Raw genomic sequence first — 22191 nt, forward strand, 5'->3', positions numbered from 1 at the left:
CTGAAAATAGCAGAAAAAGCACTAAACCTAATTTCCACTTTCAAATATGAATGCACCTGTGGAATGAGGAGACTGTATATAAAAAGGGTTGTGATTAATACAATGCTGGGAAGCAAGTACTCAGACACTTTTGCTTTTGTTATTTAAAATACTTCCAGCTCATTTATCCACTTCAAACTTCCCCGTCTTTTTACTTTGCATTTATAAATATGAAAAAGGATTGATATTGAAAAAAAAACATGTACAGTAAGAAATAATTTGCAGCATTAAATTTCAGTTTCAGCCCATTCCTCTCAGCAAACCATCTTCAGTTCCATTTTCAGAGGGATTCAGTCATTGCTTTGGCTAATCCATGCAAGCACCTTCATCTTCTTTAGAAACCATTCTTTAATTATTTTGGCTGCATGTATAGGGAATGTATGGGGCATGTCTTGTCGAAACATCCATCTTCTTCCCAGATTTACTCTTTTGGCTGATAAGATTAAATTGTCCTCTGATATTGCCTGGTACATCGCTCCTTCATGTGTCCTTCAATGGTGTGTAATTCTCCAAAATCGTGTACACATGAGCAGCCTCATACCATGATGCTCCCACCTTCATACTTTACTGCGAGTCTTTTTGGGATCAAACACACAATCCTTCTTTCCCCAAACACAATGAACTGAATCTTTGCCAAAGAGTACTACTTTTGTTTCATCTGATCAGTGAAAACTGTTCCAAAACAGTCCTGATTTGTCTTAATTCTTGAGAATAAATGTCTGTGCTTCTTCTTCAGCAGAGGAGTTTAGTGTGGGGTGTGGGAACTGAGATGATTGTGGAGCAGTTCATTGCTTATTGTTCTTTGTGTTACTGTTGTTCTGCTGCTTTCAGGTCGTCATGCAGATATTTTGAGTGACTGTTAGCTCGAGGATTCAGCAAGTTCCAGACGACCATGGATTAAAGTGAAAAAAGTGGGTTTACTTACGTGAGGTAAAGTCAAAGTCAAAGTACATACGGGGGTCAAAGCCAGAAGAACGTAGATGATCACAAAGGTGATCATCTCACAAGGCAGACTAAACAAAAGGGCAATCCAAAAATCAAGGTCGAAGAAACAAGCAAAAGAGGTCAAACACACAAATCCAGAACCAGCAAACGAAACCAAAAGGGCAAGGCAAAATTCAGGGTCGAGAAAAACAAGAACAGGTCAGAGTCAAAAACAGATAAAGGCAATCAGAAGGAACGCTCAGCAAGTTTACAAGAAAAACAATATTTCGCAACTAAACCTATCTACAGCCCAGGCTTATATACTAAACTATGGTGATCATATAACAAGTAAACACAGATGAAAATATTCAGTAATCTGGTGACTGTGAATGCTGATAGGTTCGGGACCGATCATCACCAGTCCCGCGATCCCCTGTTGTCTCCTGGGATATGGAGTCTAATATGAACTCCAATGAGTCTGGGAAATCCGAAGTCACATGTCCTCCCATGGATTCATGGGAAATGGAGTTCACAACACCGGGAAGTCCGGGAAGTCCGCATGAGGCGTGACAGTTAGTTTCTCTCTTCCCTTATCATTAGTTTAAGAGAAATCTTGCTTATTGCACACCTGTCTGGGGACGACTAGTTTTGGTTCAACATTGAAGTGCACCAACAGTATGTTAAATAACAAAAACAAAATTTTCTGAATATTTCTTTACCCTACAATCCAGGACAATTGTAAATACCTTCAAGTTAATGCTGAAATCCTGCATTTTAACCCCTGATGTGCTACACTTTACATTCAGTATGGTTGAGTGCAAAGCTCAAATTCATTATGATAATTAATTATTATCTAAATTAATTATTTCAGAGGTTTTCTACACACTCAAAGCTCTGTAAGACTAAAATCAAGCAACTTCTACATGTTCCACTTGATCTACTTGATGTTGGTCAGTTAGCACCCTTATTGTCCACCTGATATTAGCTAGCAATGACAGAGAATTAGCTAGATTCAATGTGATAAAGATCATTTGCAGTGAATTAGCATTCTTCTCTGACCAAGATATGTACAGAATAGCACTAGCGTTTGAGGTTTAAAGCAAACCACTGGCTCACCAGGCTGACTTGCTTCATGGTATCCCTCCAGGTTTTGTCCACAGCAGTGAAACGGCGCCCCTCCTCAGGCATCTGGGCCATGATGTCTGGAGAGCTGAAGATGGGCTCTAGGTAAAGCCAGGTGGACTGCACCTTCAGCCACTCATCAAGGATCTCCTGCAACAAAAGCAGCTTACCCTCCCAGTCCCTGAGACACAAACACAAAAACCACACAGAACTTCATCATCTGTCCATCTATCCATTCACAGCTGTATAGAGGTTTTAATATGAACACTAGGGCTGGTCCAAGAGGTTACAAGAGTATTCAGTCTTCATGCTGGTATTTATTTCTCTATTTAATAAATGGAAGCTTCACCTTTTTTAATAAAAAATGCTGACCTATATTAGATTTAATCAGTGAATGCCTTTAAAAAAACAGTGATTGTTAACATATGCAGAGTGTTGAATAAATCATAGCTCTATGCCTCAAAGGTTCATGCCAGACATCCCTGTAATTTAATTTAAATTGTTTCTCTTGCATAGCTCGTATGCAGAGAAACTCTGGCAAAAATGCAGATTCTAAACAATATGTGCCACATTTGTTCATAAATAAAATAGAAGATATTTTACGATCTTGTTTAACAAAAACATAAAAGACCCTTTACTTGTTTAGATCTTTCAGTTGCGTTTGAAACAGATGGAATATGTCAGAAGTGTGAAATCAAAGCTACTATGAAACATCAATGTAATTCATTACATAGCTAAACACATAGGTGTGAAATTATGCTTAATTGAATTATGCATATTAAGCAATGTAAGTGAAATGCATATCAAAACAATACAATCGAAACAATACTTATTACACATCTAAGGACATTAGCATTGTTGAGCAAACTATTCATTTAAAGTAATCCTTTAAATCATTGCTTTCCTTTGCATCTGTTCATTGTAAACAAACAGTTGCATGCAAATGTTGGGGGAGTACTGGTCAAAAACTTGTTAAGTAAGTACAAATAAGTGAACACATTCTCCACAGAGAACACTTTTAGGCACAACTGCTGTTTATTATCTGAATTTAACATGTTGGGGAAAAAAATAAAACATAAAATGCAGCATGCGTAAATGTTATGGCACATTTTACATTTTATGCATTACTTCCAATTTGTTAAACGGAGCAAATAAACTGAAACCATGCAGTAAAATCTGCCACATTTCAGTTTGTTCTCTACTGAGGATGTATTACATTATTTTCACTTAGAAAATTAACAAAACATGGAATTTAACCAAGGATGCCCAAACTTTTCCATAGATGTGTATTATGTGTGAACAAACACACATGCACTGGTTGTGCCTTACCGTATCTCACTCTCGAAGGGTTTGATGAAAGGTGAGCCACGCATGGTTTGAGTCTTGACAATGTGATCATCCAGCAGCATCTGGATCTCGTCTACGGAGGACAATATGGAGGTTCCGGTCTCTCGGTAGGGCAGCAGGGTGAACTCCATGCTGGCCCATTCGCCGGCCATGCGCTCCATGGCCTTCTCCAAGGAGTACTCTTTACTGGCAGCTTCGCTGATGTTCTCAAAGCTGGGCAGATGGGCCTCCAGGCGCAGGGGGATGAAGTGGGCGATGCAGGCCACCTCCTCAGAAGGCTTGAGGGGGAAGCCCACCACTGCTGACATGGATTCCCAGTGGCGGTCACGCAAGCCTGGGTTACACAGCACCTGCAAGGAAAAACATTTATAGAGATTGTATGCTTTTCATTAACTTAATCAAGATTTATGTTTAGATTCAATTAAATTTGTTCATTCTTTGCGTGGTTTAGCTTAAAATGAACCCTGTTAGCACAGTTCTTTAGAATAAGTGAGAACGCTGCCATGGAAACCCTGGTGTGCAACAAATTAGTGGATTGAGACCCCCTGAGGAGTCTGCTTCCAGACAGGTATAAATCCAAAACGGATCAAAGACAAAACCATCATTTACTCTATGCAGGCCTTCTTTGGTGTGTGCTACAGACATATTTTGAGGGTGCCTTGACAAGGGCAGGTTGTTAAGGATGTTACTGAGATAGTAAGGGATAGCACAGCATTATCATTAAGTAGGTTAGGCTGATGTTCAGAAACAGCTAAAATGTATTTCTCTGATAAACTAAGCATTAGCATATCATTCACTGAACATCTGTAGAAAACAAGTCTTTATGAGCATTCTAAAATATAACAATTTTCCCATTTTTAAATAATGAAACAAATTTTGTTCAACATCAGTACTGTCACCCAAAAAGGTAAGCCACAGCCCTATGTTAACTGCAATCAGCCAAAATCAGTTCATGAACTCTTACAGACATTCAGATATCAAAATAAGTCAGATTGCCCAACCCTTATGTCTGTGTATAAATAACTTCTTCTTCTTCTTCTTCCGGCTGCTCCCTTTAGGGGTCACCACAGTGGATCATCTGCCTCCATCTTGCCCTATCCACTGCCTCCTCTACTTTTACACCAACCATCTCAATGTCCACCTTCACTATATCCATAAACCTTCTCTGAGGTCTACCTCTTCTCCTTCTACCCGGCAGCTCCATCTCCAACATTCTTTGACCAATATATCCACTATTCCACCTCAACACATGTCCAAACCATCTCAACCTGGCCTCTCTGGCTTTATCTCCAAACTGCTCCACCTTCACTGTCCCTCTGATCTGCTCATTTCTAATGTTGTCCATCCTTGTCACTCCCATCGAAAATCTCAGCATCTTCATCTCCACCACCTCCAACTCAGCCTCCTGTCTTTTAGACAGAGCCACAGTCTCCAAACCATACATCATAGCAGGACGCACTACTGTCTTGTAAACCTTCCCTTTCACTCTTGCTGCTATCCTTCTGTCACACATCAGCCCTGACAACCGTCTCCACCCACTCCATCCTGCCTGCACCCTCTTCTTCACCTCTTTTCTACACTGTCCATTGCTCTGGATGGTTGACCCAAGATATTTGAAGTCATCCACCTTTACGACCTCTACTCCTTGCATCTTCACCTTTCCACCTGCCTCCCTTTCATTCACACACATGTATTCCGTCTTGTCTCTACGTGCTGAGAAAAAAAGACGCAAAATAACTGCCAAGGATTTGAGAAGAATCAAGCGTGACTCTACCAGGAACCCATTATCTTCCAGTTCTGTCATATTCCAGAACTGCAACCTAGCTGGAGTATCAAGAAGTACAAGATGTTTAGCGCTCAGAGACATGGCCAAGGTAAGGAAGGCTGAAACCCGACCACCACTGAACAAGACACATAAGCTGAAGTGTCTAGACTGGTCCAAGAAGAATCTGAAGACAGATTTTTCAAAGGTTTTATGGACTGATTAAACGAGAGTGACTCTTGACGGACCAGATGGATGGGCCCGTGGCTGCATCAGTAACGGGACAGAGCTCCACTTCGAGTCAGACGCCAGCAAGGTGGAGGTGGGGTACTGGTATGGGCTGGTATTATTAAAGATGAGCTGGTTGGACCTTTTCGGGTTGAAGATGGGCTCAAAATCAACTCCCAAGCCTACTGACAGTTTTTAGAAGACACTTTCTTTAAGCAGTGGTACAGGAACAAGTCTGCATCTTTCAAAAAGACAATGATTTTTATGTAGGACAATGCTCCATCACATGCATCCAAGTACTCCTCTGCATGGCTAGCCAGTAAAAAATGAAAAACTTATGACATGGCTCCCTTCCTCACCTGACCTGAACCTAATTGAGAACTTGTGGGCAATTCTTAAACGGGAGATTTACAGTGAAGGAAAACAGTACACCTCTCTGAACAGGGTCTGGGAGGCTGTGGTTGCTGCTGCACAAAAAGTTGATCGTCAACACATCAAGACACTGACAGACTCCATGAATGGAAGGCTTATCACTATTGGTCACTATTTTTTTTTTTTTATTTATTTCTCAGAAATGTTCATTGGAAAGCTTTGAGTTGTTTGTTTATAATTCTCACTTGAACAGACTTAAAAAAGTGAGATGGGAAAATGTTTGTTTTTCATTTAGCTACGTAATAATTCTGCACCATTATAGTTGCCCAATAAATGTGCACATATAGATATTCTCCTAAGAAAGCCAAAACTTCAGTTTTACTTCCTTAAACATTCATGTTTGAGGTTTATTAACATTTTGGATTAACCGAGAGCACTGTAGCTGGTCATTAATAAAAATAATCATCAAAAATAAGACTTGCCTAATAATTGTGCACACAGTGTACTAGGTGTTCTTCACTACAAGTGACTTAGTGAAATGTTTATCATGTTTTCAGTTTAAGCTATTCAGTTGTGCTGTGAAGTAGGGTAAATAGCCCCAGACAGTAGTAATTTCAATTTCTAGAATTATTATATGAATGTATGCAAACTTTTGAATGCTACTGTACAAAATGTTAACTTCTAAGCTGTATAAAACTTGAACAGTGTTTACCTCTTTTAATACTGCAGTGATAATTTATGGTATATTTTCAATATTCCTATAGAGGTGAACCATTTATGTGAGTCAAGAAAAACTTTCATTTTGGAATAATTATGATTGTTATATTGTTATGGATTCCAACTCTGAGAATTCCTATTTAACATAAGTAAAACTCACTTTTATAAACCACTTTAAAAAATAATCCTCTGATCATTCACCTTATCGTTCCAAACATCAGCTAGAGAAGGTGCACATTATTGAGGCGTGTTTCTTTGTTTATTTCCAGTTGAATAGATTTCCCAAGTATTGAATAGCTATAGAGGCTGGTAGATTGCCAAGGAAGACCACGGGGACCCATTACATTAGACGAATGAATATTCATCTGAGAAAGATGGCACATTTAGTTCCAGTCACAGCACCTGCACTAAAGGGATGTGCTCTTTGAAAGCCTCCACCTCCGTCTTCACGCAGGTGGCGATGTGAAGGGCCTTGGGGGACTCCTGGAAGCTCTTTTCCAGCTTGTAGAGAGTGCGCCAGAAGTTGCTGACTTCACCCTCCACCTTGTCTGGGTTAACGGAGGCGAGGGGGCCATGGAGCCACTGCTTGTGCTGGGCTTGGAACTCTGAGGCTGTCTGGTACAGACGCAGGTATGGCAGCAGGTGGTCCTGGACCTTTTTGCGCTGCGGGTACTGAGAGATGGGCCATCCGAATGCTTCTTCCTCCGAGTTGAAGCCCTCGATCTTAGTGGACGAAAACAGAGGCAAAGTGAGATGAAGGTGAATTTATGAAAAACAGGCTAACAGGTTCCCACGATAAGATTCAGAGACATGCTTTCAATTGAAACTTTTACCGCGGGAGTCGTAAATATCCAAAGTAAGAAAACATTACTTGAGTGTCTATCACAAGTGTCAAACATCCATGGCTGCACTACAACTGTTTAAGCAAGCTAAAATGTGAATACACAAACACATTATCATGGCATTAACATGTTAACAATCCCATTCAGGTGCTATCTGAAATTAGCATTATCTACTGATAGTAATCAGAAAAAAACTATAGCAAAGGCTTATGAAGCAAATTAAAAGGTTTCTGCATTAAATACTGTATAATACATAATGTGTAGTGACACGAATAGTTTTATGATTTTATGACTGTGTCTGGCTCTCAGAGTAAAATCGTTCAGTGTAAAAAAATCTCAAACTTCTTGTCTGCTGAATATTTGTTGAATGTAATTGCAAAATTCTATTTTTGTCTATAGCTTATCTACAAACGCTTAGAGTGATAACAGTCTACCCACTGAAACTCAGTTAATAATAATCAGTAACACTAGGATCGCAATTAGGGTTACGATTAGGACAAGAGTTAAATTTAAGACAAGAGTTAGGATTAGGATTGGGACAAGGGTTAAATTTAAGACGAGTTAGGGTTGGAATAAGGTTTTGGGTTGAGGTTGAGATTAAAGTTAGGGTTGGGATTAGATTTTGGGTTGAGTTTGAGATTAAATTCAGGTTTAGGATTATGTTTCTGGTTGAGGTTGAGATCAAGGTTAGGGTTAGGATTAAGACAAGGGCTAAATTTAGGACCAGAAGTAGGGCTAGAATTATGTTTTGGGTTGAGGATGAGATGAAATTTAGGGTTAGGATTAGGTTTCAGGTTGAGGTTAAAGGCAAGTTTAGGATTAGGACAAGGGTTAAATTTAGAACCAGAGTTAGGATTGGGATTAAGACACAGGTTAAATTCAGGACCAGAGTAAGGTTTTGGAATAGTTTTCAAGTTGAAGTTGAGACTAAAGTTAGGGATATGATTAGGACAAGGGATAAATTTAGGACCATAGTTAGGGTAGGGATTAGGACATGGGTTAAATTCAGGACCAGAGTAAGGTTTTGGATTAGGTTTTGGGTTGAGGTTGAGATTAAAAGTACAGTTAGGATTAGGACATGGGTTAACTTTCTGACAGGGCTAGGGTTGCAATTAGTTTTCGGGTTGAAGTTAAGATTAAAGTTAGGTTTAGGATTAGGACAAGGTTTAAATTTAGGACCAGAGTTAGGGATTTTTAGTTTTGGGATGAGGTTGTGATGAAATTTAGGCTTAGATTTAGGTTTTGGGTCAAATCTAGGGCCAGAGTTAGGATTAGGTTTTGGATTTAATTTTAAGATTAAAGTTAGGTTAGGACAAGGGTTAAATGTTGAGTGTTGAGATTAGGTTTTGGGTTTGAGGTTGAGATTAAAAGTAGGGTTAGAATTTAGGTTAGGAATAGTGTTAGGATTATGTTTAGGAATATGTTTAGGATATTTAATTGAGTAATAGCTGAAAAATTGAGCATCTACAAAGAACATACAGTCAAAATAAATGTGTTTCTAGCTATTCGTTATTATAAACCACCAATGGCTGTGGTTTAATTGACCTTTTCCATGGCAGTCTCTAGTTTGGCGTTGAGGGCCTGAGCCTTTTTCAGATACTTGCTGAGCTCAGACAGGTCCCCAAAAGTGAGGAACTCCTCCACCTGCTTGGCATAGCTCTCCAGGTCTTCCATAAACCTCTCACACCGCAGCTGTGAGCAAAACAGAGTCATTAGTAGCTGAATTAATATAGGAGTATGATTGATAATGTAGCCTAGCCTGTTAGTGAGAGGTGGTCTCTTTATGTCTGTTGTAAATGTGCTCTCTGTCTCATTTGAGATTACAATAAGGAGCTTTACTTTGATTTGCTAATGGATGCCTTGAAATTCTGTTTCATTTTTACCTGTGGTTGTTGATATATTGATGTATGTTTTCAAACTTTGTACACAATGTACTCTGCTGTAAAAGTACATGCCTGTGATCTGAGCAGTCATTGTTGTTATATTGCTGCTTAGAGATTGCTATGTTTGGTCTTTGCTACTCAGAGGGGTGTCCACATTGTGCTGCCTTAATTATGCTTTCAGTTCTTAGAAGTCTTATGTTTGCTTTCCTATTCAATTTCAATTGTAATTTTAAATAGCATAGTTACATAATAAATTATACCTTCTATTTATTGTTTATGTTACTTAGGAGTTGACTGGACCGTGAGTACAATGTTTCGTTCCACCTCATGTACCACATGTGATGTGAATGACAATAAAGCCTTATCTTATCTTATCTTATCTTATCTTATACACTATATGGCCAAAAGTACTCATTGAGTTCAGGTTTTCAGCCAAACCCATTGCTAACAGGTGTACAAATCAAGCATTGGTTATGCAATATCCACAGACAAACACTGGCATTAGAACAGGTCATACTGAAGAGCTCTGTGACTTTAAATGTAGTACTCTTATAGGAGGCTATGTTTTGTCAGTGTGTGAAATTTCTGTCCTGCTGTATCTGCCCCAGTCAACCATAAGTGCTATTATGGTGAAACAGGAGCAGCAACAGCTCAACTTTGGGCCTAATCCCATTTCAGAGTAATGTTAATGCTACAGCATACAAAGACATTTTAGACTGCTTTGTGATTCCACACAAAGTGAGGTTCCATACTGTGTTCGCAGTTTGGGGAAGGCCCTTTCCTGTTCCAGAATGTACCTGTGCACAAAGCAAGCTCCATAAAGGCATGGTTTCATGAGTTTGGTGTGGAGGAACTCCAGTGGCTTGCACAGATTCCAGAGACCTCAACCTTTGGGATGAACTGGAACACTGTTTGTGAGCCTTGCCTTCTTGTCCATGACAAGCGCCTGACTTTACAAATGCTCTTTTGAATAAATGGGCACAAATTCCCACAGACACACTCCAAAAGCCTTCCCAGAAGAGTGGAGACTGTTGTCTGCAAAGGGGGGCAACTCTATATTAATGCCCACGGTTTTGGAAAGTGATGTCCAACAAGTTAATGTAGGTGGCCACAGAATGTGGGTTCAACCCTGCACTTCTGACTTTTTCCAAATGAGAATAAAATATACACATTTTTGATTAGATTAAACATGTGATTCCCAGCCAAAACATCACATGTTTAAGGGGCAGTCATGGGCTGGAGGTTTGGGAACCAGCCCTGTGACTGGAAGGTTGCCAATTTGATCCCCTTGGCTGACAGTCCATGACTGAAGTGCCCTTGAGCAAGGCACCTAACCCCCAATTGCTCCCCGGGCACTGTGGACAGGGCTGCCCACTGCTCTGGGCAAGTGTGCTCACTGCCCCCTAGTGTGTGCATTCACTAGTATGCATGTATATGGGTGTTTCACTGCACGGATGAGTTAAATGCAGAAGTCCACAGTGTGCAAACACAGTGACAAATGCTTCTCAATTCAATTTCTCTGTTTGTTTCAGTGAATATGAGAGAGACGTCTATCATAGGCTTAGTTATTGGTTGTTGCCCATAGATTTACTATCAGTAACTTTTATTTATTACTAGGTAACTACTATGAAACTAATATGTAGGTTATAGAGCTATGAAAGTGTAAGCACACATATAAGCCTTGAAGTTCAAGCCTTGTGGTTCACACAATATTCCAACATGTTTTGTTTTAGCTGCAATAACTGTGAAAATGTCTGTGAAAAACTGTGAAAGAATTTTAAGGGCTACTGTGACTTCCTGTGACACGTGTAGTGTCCACCTGACCTTGAGGCCATCCTGAAACTGCACGGTCTTCTCCTTAATGATTTGTCTGTGCTCATCAAAGACGGACGGCATGCGCATGTGCCACTGGAAAGTTTGCCTGTTTAGCTGCATGTCCATGCGGGAAAACATGACATAGTCAACCAAGAAGCACAGCCGTGTATTTGAATCCATGAGCTTTAGCGCCAGCTTGGGCATCTCCTCAGCCTCAACCTTCTCCACATAGGCCTGGAAAGAAGGATAAAGAAGTACTGATTAAGAAAACTAGCTGTCAGACATGGCATAAACAATCATAGGAAGTGTTATGCCTGCAGTTGTTGACAAGCATTCATAAATGAACAAATATTATTAACAAAAATTATTAAGATTCATGAGTGAATTATTCATGTTATGCAAGGTTTAGAAAGTCATTATGTTTGAGTAAAGGGTTTTTCGGAGTGAGATTCCACTCACACAGTGGGACACTAGGTCCTAGTCACACAACGATTGTACTTTCTATGCTTGTTGTAGGTCCTCTATGCACTGTTTGCTGCCAGCCATGAGTGACATTAGAAATGTTTAATACAGTGAATCACTGAATGTAATTTGGATTTTCTGTTAGGAATACAGGCATTTTTACATGTCTATACAGACAGTTACTAAAATGTCATCTCAAATTTAAAATGCTAATTGCCATCTACACTGTATCAAAAATTCATGACAAACAGACCGATAGAAACAGTCCTAAATGATTTACCAATAAAATCTTATTACATTAACTTAGGTTAAAATTTAAGAAAGTTTTACTTTTCATGTACAGTTAACTTTTGGAGCTTTTGTTTCATCAACTATTTCCTCATTAACAATACATATATCAACTTACTCTAATGAACCAAGAGTAAGCAGAACTGAAATTAATTATGCTGAAAATCAGTATACTTAAAGTACCTTAAGTGCCATGAGCTCCTGTGTGTTTGAAGGTATGCTGAGGGCTTTTTCAGCAATCTTCTCAAACTCCTCACATAACCTAGAAATGGGGGACACAAGGTTGGTTTATGCAGAAGTAAAGAATGCTTATTTCTACTTTCTATTTAGATGTTTTTCAAAGTAATCTCTTTGCGCTTTAATTAAAATTTAAAAACTTTATTTTTCCTTTGTCAGTTCTGGTCTCTGGACAAAGTATGCACAATTCAGCACATCTTATAAAAGACAAAAACTCTGTTATTCTGTGATTGCCCATCAAAGGGTAATACTTTTTGTTTGCCTCTAAAAAAAACTTCTGATCAACATCCTCTTCCTTGCTTAGAATGTGAGGAAACATTAGCACTTACTTCTTATTGAACGTCTGGTGCTCCTGCAGCATGTGGGTGACCAATTTTTCTCTGAGTCCCTCTGCATGCTTCACCAGGGCCCGGACCAGCTCATGGGAATGGACTTCGAACATGCCAAGTCGTACCACCTACAGCATTAACAACAAGCTAAGAGTACAGCCTTAGTGTGAATGAATCAACCTCTCAGCTTTCCTCCAAAACATGAAAAATAAATCAGCACCCACATGTGAGATTTTATGCAACTTAGCCATTGCATGTGCAACCAGCTGAACCAAATGAAATAAATACAATGTCCCAAAAACTCAGTTTTGGACCGTAGAAAACCAACTTGGTGTGAAAATTCACTGCAATGTATGTACATAAAAACATCATACAACTAACTTAAAACTTACTTGAAACTGTGTAACAAACTCTTTCTTGCAGCTCTACAACTATCTCTTGCAACCTTTAACCACATTTTAGATATGAAGATATGAAGAAAATAGAACAATGGATGGTTATGCTTTGATTAAAATTTCTTATTTGCTAGTGTCCAGTTAACTTAATTAGCTAGGTAGCTAGCCAGCTAAAGATTACAGGACAGATGTTTGGTTTGGTTCTTTTTCCGGTGTGGTTTCTGCTTTGTTAGCTGTTGTATCTTCATCTACACAGCTGGGTTATTCATTTTCTCATCTCTTTATGTAAAAATACTACAAATATGGGATAAATTCACTTGTTAGCAAAGTTGTAGTTGTACTTTGATTCAAAAGAATTGATTTGTGTAACTATCAAGTTGCATAGAAAATATGCTGCATGCAACCTCCAACTAGCGAGAAGGTTATACTATGTAAATCCAGCCATACATTTACTTGTGGCTTTATTTTGAGGGTCATGCCTTGTCTCTGAGTATCTGATCTTTATAAAAGACTTATTAATGCACCAGGGAAAAGAAAATCCTTTAATGCTACTCCAGCCTATACAAACCATTTGAAGTAGTCTATAATCCAAAAACAGTTTTAACAGTAATGACAACTCCAGTCTCTGAAAGGCATTTTCTAGGTTACAGGAAGAAAGGAGCAAAACCATCAGAGCATGAACAAATATAATTCCTTGTTTGAGAGAATTATTGTAATTGGCCTATGCAGCATGTTAAATTTGTTCAAAAGAACAAAATGAAAATGACAACAAAAGAAATACAATTAATTAAATCTTAGCTTAGAAAAAAAGGCTCAGTGTTGTGGCCCTTCAGGGTAAGATGTGAATATCCCTTCAGTTCTGCATCTGATTTACCAAACTAATAAGAAAAATGCAAATGTGGTGATTAAGTAATGTTCCTATTGATAAACAGCCATTAAAGAGGGGATCTAGGTCCATATGCATAAAGAACCTCAAAAGAATAGGAAATCATTCTCAGCTCACTGAAAAGTCTGAAGAAGATCTGATGCAAATGCAGAATACTTTTTTTTTACCTACGAAACAAACAAGATTATAAATTTTAAAATATCCACTGTTTAACAAAACTTAGGCTGTTTTCGCACTGTGAATTATGCGACTTTAGTTACTTGAAATCCACATGAAACTAAATTGCACTTCAATTGTATAATGTAACTCATCTTGCAACTCATTTGAAACTTGGCTACAACAGTTGCCAGTGTCTCAACTTCACAAAGCAAGTTTCAAGAGACAGTCATTCAGAACACCAATCACGCTGAACGACATACATGCAAAATGACTGCTTTTACAGGCTCAGTGAGAAAGAAAACAAAACAGAAGAAGGTTTATTTAGACTGTTCAAAAGGAGCCCCCTAATACACATGTGGTCACTAGCCAATTCACTGTCCACTATTATAACAATAAGAATGTTTGGGCCAGAAATTGCATTCACCAACCATTAGAAGTGCCTGTGGTGTCAAATAATGTAAAATACTTTCATAAAATAATGAAAATGCTCACAGTAATTATATTCATGTACCCCTAGTATACAGAATTGGTTAATTGTCCCTATTATTCTAGGGAAATGGAGATTCAATGTTCACAGTTAGACTGACCTTGCAGGAGTTGTACTGGATCTCATCTGCCAGCTGCTGGTAGCGTGTCACCTCTATCATCATCTCCTGGAAGGAGTGCTGTTCGCGCAAGAACTGCTCAACATCCTCCTCTGCCTGCTGGGACACCAGTGGAGCGTATTTATCATAGAGGCGGACATGCTCCAGAGGTCCATTGCTCTCCTCGCGGATCACTCGCTGGACCTCCTCCTTCTGGGCCTGTACGATCTCAGGCAGAATGATGGGATTCAGGCTGCCTGTCTCTGTGCCTGGCTGGGTACACATATAGAAGTGGTAGTCAGTGGTCAGTTTAATTGCAAATGCTCATTTAGGTAAGACAATTGCTTATCGTGCAGGTCAAAAATTATTTTATTAATTTGTTATTAAATCACATTTTATAAAATTAACACATTTGATTTGATTGTGTATCTAATCTCCCAAATAATATCTCTTGAAAAATTAATAACTTTCACTTAATGGCTGTTTTGACTGGAAATTAAATGAATTAATGAAGGGTATGCAATGGTCAAAGTTGCTCCATGCTGTTGCTGAGAACCATGTTCATTTTTTCTTCCTAAAGGACAAAACTGAGCGTTGGTGGTTGCTGGCAAATTGATTTAGCCATAAAATATTTTTGAAACAAATATTTGCTTTTAAACTTAGGGCATAAGATGTGTAATGTTCTTGAACAAAACTTGAACAAAGACAAAAAAAGTGTCGGTTACCCATTCTGAGTAAAGTTTTGTCTCAACTCGAGGCATCGAGCTGATGGACTTCAGCATTGCATCATAGACGTTCACCAAAATGACCTCGCAGTCTTGGAACTGAGGTTCAAACTTGATTTCATTCTGCTCCAGGATCAACCTCAGAACAAAGCCTGGATGTTCATAGGCTCTCACCGAACACTTCAGGGAGAGAGCATGTGAATTACTTAATATGCACTAATGGTTGAGGAAGTAAAGGTTATTCAACTACAGTGAGGGGAAAGAAGTATTCAGATACTTTAGTGGTAGTCTGAAATGGCTGAGACACTTCAAGTCTTACCGGGTCTTGAGCTATCAGGCGGGTGTAGTCATAGATGGATTCCAGAGCCAGACTTTGGAGTTGGGAGGTCATAAGTGCTGCTACACAGTTGAAGAAGGACTGCAGCCGGGCTGGATTAGCGTCACTGGGGACCAGTTTGCGCTTCTTCCCCTGGTAGTAGATACGATGCACTTCGGGAAGCCACCTGTTTAATTCAAATAGGCCTTCGATTTTCTTCAGAAGATTTTCTCTTAAATGCATCCATCAATATCACATATACACTGTTGACTTTATTAGAAACCCCTACCTTGTATTACCACTCACTGTCCACAGACTGTAGATCATCTGATTTGTCAATTTGTCAGTCCCTCTCCATTCATCATTTGTCAGTTTCTGATTACATACCCACTGTTAAATGATTACCATTTGGGTGGGAGACCTGAGCACAGCAGTAATACTGACATAGTACTAGATGTGATGCTGGTGCTGATAAGAGTGGAGCCACCAGGCTGGGGTTTCCAATATAATATAAAATGAGTAAAGATATCAAACCCACAGAACGACTGCAAATGTAAGAGTAAATGTAGTGAAACAGTTGCATTCATACTTCTCCATTAGGACATCTTTGGCACCTTCAATGTGTTTGCTGGCCAACTGCTTGAAGACTGAGAGTTCCATGGACTCCTGTCTGGTGTGGAAATCCTGCACATCAATAAGCCGCAACTTCCTGCAGGAACAGAATATACTGCTCAGCGGAAAAGAAAGGGAGTTGCATGACAGACTGTGAGACTGCCTTTACACAGTGAAACGTACATGCAATTTTAATTGCTTGAAACTTACATGAAACTAAATTTTTCTTGAGTTTCATAATGTAAAGTGTTCTGCAACTCAGTTGAAACCCAGCTGCAACAGTTGCTCAGCTTATTGGAAGTGTCTCAGCTTACTGGAATAATTCTCATGAAACAGACATTCAAAAGGCCAACAATGTGTCATATGATGATATCAAAAACATGAATTCAAACAACTAATTTAAGCAGGCCTATAGACAAGAAAATAAAACAGAGGATGGCTGAAATTGAGAACTCCACGACTGACTTCATGCAAGATTGATAGTTTTTCATTATGTTAATTTATGAGCCATTACAACAAACAAATTTCTAGTCATCTAAGGACTGCAACTGTTAGAACAGCTGATGGTTTTACTGTTAATTCATCTTTAGCTGGATTTAGCTTGATTGATGATCCTCATAGTAAAGGGCCATAGATAGATAGATAGATAGATAGATAGATAGATAGATAGATAGATAGATAGATTATTAACAGTGTGCACAAAATGATCTGTCCACTGATCTGTATACTGAACGCGGGGAAAAATGCTTTTATAACTTTCTAATCATACCACACAATGATCATAATCATACCACACTCCAAATTTTTAGCTTTTGGAGAATCTTCAGTAATGCTGAATGTATATGTAATGTTAATGTATACTTGCTAAACAGTGGGCCAAAGCTTGAAATTCTGCTCTGTTGTCTTGTGGCACTACATGCAAAGTGGCTGTGCTCCAGCCACTGATCACATAATGGACCACCTGGACACTCACTTGAAGGACACGTGCCACAGGTCCAGCATAGACAGCATGGTGGGGTTGAAGGAGTGGAGCCGAATTTTCATCCTTTTCTTGGTTTGGTGGAAGGACGTCTTCCATGGCTTTGGCACAACTTCCATTCTAAAAGGCATTTTAATGGAAAAATGGTCTCATCTTTAAAAAAACAAAAAAAAAACAAACTACTTCTATATGTCAATAGTGGAAATCAAGTTTATTACTGGTCTTCGCCTCCCTAGATTTAGGAATATACTAGCCATACATCATGTAAACAAATGCAAAGTTCTGAAAACATCTACTGATAAATGAATAATGAAAATAAATAATGAAGAACAGCAAACTTCATGGTCATTTTGATGTCACTATATGTAAAAAAGTTACAGAATGTTTGAAAAATGTCAGTGCTAATCTAGCTAATTAAAAAGTATGTATTTTAAGGGATTATAAGTAATTGGATAATTGCTTACTCAGTTATTCCTTTGCTATCTGTGTGTTAAGGCACAGTTTACAAGCAACAGAGATCTAGAGCTGATTCTATATGTATTATCTAATTTTGAAGTGTGTTGCGATAGTCATCAGGGACACAGTGGAAACATTAGCCATGCCAAAACAAACGTAAGAAGAATGTTGTGGAACCTGGGAACTACAACATCAAAGCAGGCAGAGAAAAAAAAAAACTTTAATGTAACAACACAGCATGCCTCAGGGTTTACCAGAAGATGAAAACCAAGGGTAAACCTTCAGAACTGAAAGGTGAGGTTACAGTTTGGTGGAAATACATAATAAGCCTGTAGAGTTCTGAGACAAAGGCAAATAGGCAAGAGATTAACCTGTATAAGAGTGATGGAAAGAGGAATGTGTGGAGAACAGTAATAGTAATTAAAAACATTAGTAATATTTAATGCACTGAAGAAAGAAAGACAGAATCCTAAAAAATCCAAAATGCTTACAAATTAAAAACGGCTATATTTGGCCTGGCAGAACATCACCAGAGAAAGTGGCCAGCCTTCTAATGGTGTCTATGGATTACAGACTTCAGGCACTCATCAACTGCCTCATGAAAGGATTTACAAATACTGTACATGACAAGATTAGGTCCAATTGTCTGATTATGTAGGGTCCCCTGAACCAAGACACTATATGAGGTAAGATTCCTATCCCTCAAAAAGTTGAGACCAATGGTTCTCTTGCACATTTTAGAGTTTCCCTGCTCCCATAACATCCGATGCACTATTAACAAGCCTTTCCTGAGATGAACTGGGTGTGCTACAGCAAGAAAACTGCTGTATTTCAGCACTGCCAGCTGTACTTCAGGACCAAGGCTGAGAACCATTTTTATACATTATACAACACAATAAAATTAGAAATCAGCTGGACTCACTCTTGTCTATGACAGGGTAGCTCTTTGACCTTCTCTTCTTCATTCTCTCTTGGGTCTTGTAGCGTCAAATCCACTGTAAAGCAGGCAAAGGTCTATCAGTGCTGGGATTAGAAATAGCCATAGAAAACAAAAAGCTATTAAATGGTTGTTGTTTTTTTTCAAGCTATCGTGGTGACGTTTCCCTTAAGTCCCTTACACTGTAGGTATTAACCAGATAAATGTGAGGTACAAACTCTAAAGCACAATGTAATTATTTTGGATAACATATTGGAAAGTTCCAACTCAATCTAATTAGATTACAGAGAAATGGCTCTAGGTATTAACTGGATACGCTTGTGTTACAAATCTAAAAAATACTGACCAGTTATTTTGGGAAAAAGGTATCAGGTTGCTGTTAAAAGCAATGATTCTTACCATGGTTGTACTGGGTTCTTAGCATTTACTTCAAAAAAATATCTATTTCTATGTATTTCCGATTTAATTTCCTGCTTAAACGTGTGATGTCACAGTGAAATGGTACGGCCTACCACTGTCACTCCATATTACTATTGAGACACTTTATAATATCCTTTATCAGCTTCATAGCTAAGACCTGTTAGCCATTTTAGTGTAATTCTGTTAGACTGTACTGGTACTGATCATCATTTTACCCAAAATAATTACACAGCACTTTAGAAATTGTACCTCATACTAACTCAATTAATACCTACAACCGTTTTGGCATTTCAGTGTAATGTTACCCAAAATAAGGATCTAGTATACTGGAGGTTGTACCCCACACTTAAAATCTGTAGGACTGTAAAAGAAAGCATTACCAATGCTTCCAAAAATGTCATTTTTGACCCAACTCTCAATTTATATAACATATGATCAAGAAAGTGTGGGATGCCATGGGACACAACATGTCATAAAATTTGAATGGAGTGTATTAATAAAGAGTATTGGTTGAGTAGTGGTTGAGTGGAAAGTCACAGGCTGATAGTGACAGCTCATTCATAAGCCAATACATCACTATTTATCTTCATACCCATGGCTTTCTGAACACTGAACAGGTAGTCCTCTCTTATCTCATCTGAGAGAGCCTCAATGGTTGTCGTTTGTCTCTTCAAGTGGCTTGGCACCAGGTCCAGGATATTCTCCAGCCAGGTGTCTTCCATTGGTGCCACGTCTTCTATGTCAATCCCATGTCGAATGTAGTAGTTATATCTCTGGAGAAAAGAGACACAAAATCTTTATATTTTTTTAACAATTTAATGTAAAGATACACTGCCTGTCAAACATCCAGGGAGACCTAGCTCTTCAAAACGGTTTTATAAAAGAGCGTGTTTTGTTTGTGAGTGTGCTATATGCTAAACTTTTAAATAGAAAGCCATTTAGATCTTTTTTTTTCAAAAACTGAGAATAATGATAATAATGGCAGACCTTGCTTGCCAAAAGATGCTTACTGTGGCCTTTGGAAAACTGCTAACAAAACCTTTGCTTTCAACTCAAATGGAAAAGTAACGGTAAGAATCAAACGCTCCTCAGAAAAAGTTTCCCAAAAGTTTGACGAGTGGTGCAAATTCACTGAAATAGAAAGTGTGCACATCAGTAATGACATTATGCCAATCGATGCTATTTCATTCCAGTAATTAGCTGTAAAGTCATTCTTTCAGTGACTCTGACAGTTTTGGAGAAATTGTCCAAACACGTCAATTTCATGCAGAGTTAGGAGCCGTATTATTCACATGAGCTGACAGCTTCTTACCAAAATGCACTTTTCGGTGGAAGTGAGTGGGCCACAGGTGGGTGGTGAGCTGTCACCTGTGAAGATCTTACCAGTGTCAGACTCCTGCTGCCTACAATAATAAGCAACATAATAAATAATATGCAGTAATTAGAGAATAGTCATGTGAGTTACTGCTTTGACAGGCAGTCAGGGAAACGTCACCCACATGATGATGCTGACGAGAGCTCTGCGAAACTGTTCTCTGTCTTTTTTGAGCTTGACGCTGCCACCATGCCTGGAGGATTTGGCTGAAAAAGCAGCATCTTTGCTCATAGTTTGGGCCAGGCCTCTGCCAAAACTCTGCTGTGCAACTCCTCCAAACGAGCGTCCTGGGAGGTACATGAGCATTAACTCAGTGGTGTAAATTTTAAAAAGTAACATATACATTTTTATATATATATATATATATAGATAGATAGATAGATAGATAGATAGATAGAAAGCTTTACTTTTTTTAATTCCACTTTTTTATTTCTGCAGTTTCTTTTGGTCAATTTAGCATAAAATTTGCATACAATTTAAAGGGTGACATTGGCATTATCACTTTATGCCAAACACTGAAAAACAAAAAAACAATATATATATATATATATATATATATATATATATATATATATATATATATATATAGACCCTCCTTATTGTTTAAATGACTAACATCTACTTTTAAAACTAATTTAAGAAGTATTTACATTTATCTTGCATATTCATATTTTATGTTAATTATCCACGCCACTTCGGTTGACCATGCTGTTATCTTTGACGACCTTTATAAATCAAATTTGGGGGTTGGGACTGGGGCTTCTTGGATAAGCCGTCACACTGTTAATGATTCCATCATCAGAGGTCACTACTTCAAAATGGATTACTAGTTTTGTGCATCTACTTGGTCTGCTTTGATGGCCCTTACTGGAAATTCTAGTTGACAGTCCATAATCAGCAGCTTCCTCCTCGGACAGCGCCGGCAGGGCGAAGGATGGGGTCGCGTCCTGAAACTTAGGCCTTACCCGAACCTGAATGTCACAAAGAAAACAAGTTCTGTTAAAACGTACATACAAAGTACATGTTTACTCTGAATTAGCCTAAACATGAGTGTTGCTGTCTTACCTTTGGGCGCACAGGGCTTTCTGGTATCTCAGGTAGTCTAGTATCCCCCGGTCCACCCTGTAACACGCTTTAATTAGCTTCAAAAGCTTTTGTCCTGGGAATTCATTAGCCTAGCTAGGTTAGATTAATACACCTGCTTATAAGACAACAGTTAAACTGCATGTACATGAGCGGGGAGGTTAACTGATGCCAATGCAGACCTTACTCCATTGTAGGTTGGATTCGTACTTCTGAGATCATTTTACTTTCCCAATTTAGTTCGTCACCTTTAGTACCTAATGCCTACTTTTAACTGTGTTGTCTTACCTTCCTTTCCATGTTACAGCTGAGTTCAAGAGCTACATTTACTTCCTCGCTTTTACCTACAGCTAAAAAGTCTAAATAAACCGCCTTGTTCTTCCTTTAGTTAACTTACACAATGCTTATTAACTCTAAAACAGTTCAATAACTGCTGCTAAACCGAGTTTAGCACCTTCTCTGTCCTGAAAGAGCGCAGTCTGAGCGTTAACATTAATATTTGTTTGATTAATTCGGCGTAAGAGTTAGACTGAGCTAACTAAGCTAACCGTTCTGTTTACTTCAGTAACGTTACTGTAGGAGAGTTGCCGTTGCTAGGGCGGTATCCAAGGAAGCTGCTGCGCCGCGCGGTCAGTATTAGAGTCTCGCGCTCTGTGCATGTTTTTAAAGCGTCCACAAGAGGGCAGCGGTGTCCGCATTACTGAAAACTACATTTAAACTCCAGTCTTTAATGAACTTCCACATCATTACACACAGCTGCATTTGAGGGAAAGCATATGTAAATCGCCGAATCACAAAACCTATTATAAAAAAAAGCATCAAATAAAAGAGACACAAAGGACAAAAAAGAGACACAAGAAGCAGGGACGTTTCAAATTTGGTAACATAGTAGTTAGA

At 38.7% G+C, this 22191-nt stretch overlaps 1 protein-coding gene across 1 annotated transcript in view; it reads right to left on the minus strand.

Annotated features, from left to right (window-relative positions):
- The window catches only part of dnah7 (dynein, axonemal, heavy chain 7), a 181672-nt gene extending 159836 nt beyond the window's left edge, over positions 1–21836 (minus strand). Inside the window, exons 1-19 of the mRNA XM_037539674.1 lie at positions 21583–21836; positions 21277–21333; positions 21080–21182; positions 20336–20498; positions 20149–20239; positions 19429–19609; positions 18402–18474; positions 17018–17143; positions 16022–16141; positions 15436–15619; positions 15117–15296; positions 14395–14664; positions 12368–12495; positions 11985–12063; positions 11061–11285; positions 8899–9045; positions 6914–7234; positions 3415–3782; positions 2080–2266 (exon numbers count right to left, since the gene is read on the minus strand). Coding sequence (XP_037395571.1) covers positions 2080–2266; positions 3415–3782; positions 6914–7234; positions 8899–9045; positions 11061–11285; positions 11985–12063; positions 12368–12495; positions 14395–14664; positions 15117–15296; positions 15436–15619; positions 16022–16141; positions 17018–17143; positions 18402–18474; positions 19429–19609; positions 20149–20239; positions 20336–20498; positions 21080–21182; positions 21277–21333; positions 21583–21594 — 3015 coding nt within the window. The 5' untranslated portion in view covers positions 21595–21836. The remainder of the gene's footprint in view (positions 1–2079; positions 2267–3414; positions 3783–6913; positions 7235–8898; positions 9046–11060; positions 11286–11984; positions 12064–12367; positions 12496–14394; positions 14665–15116; positions 15297–15435; positions 15620–16021; positions 16142–17017; positions 17144–18401; positions 18475–19428; positions 19610–20148; positions 20240–20335; positions 20499–21079; positions 21183–21276; positions 21334–21582) is intronic.
- Between the last annotated feature and the right edge of the window lie 355 nt (positions 21837–22191).

Source organism: Pygocentrus nattereri, chromosome 6 (assembly GCF_015220715.1).
Source record: "Pygocentrus nattereri isolate fPygNat1 chromosome 6, fPygNat1.pri, whole genome shotgun sequence".
Classification (NCBI taxonomy): domain Eukaryota; kingdom Metazoa; phylum Chordata; class Actinopteri; order Characiformes; family Serrasalmidae; genus Pygocentrus; species Pygocentrus nattereri.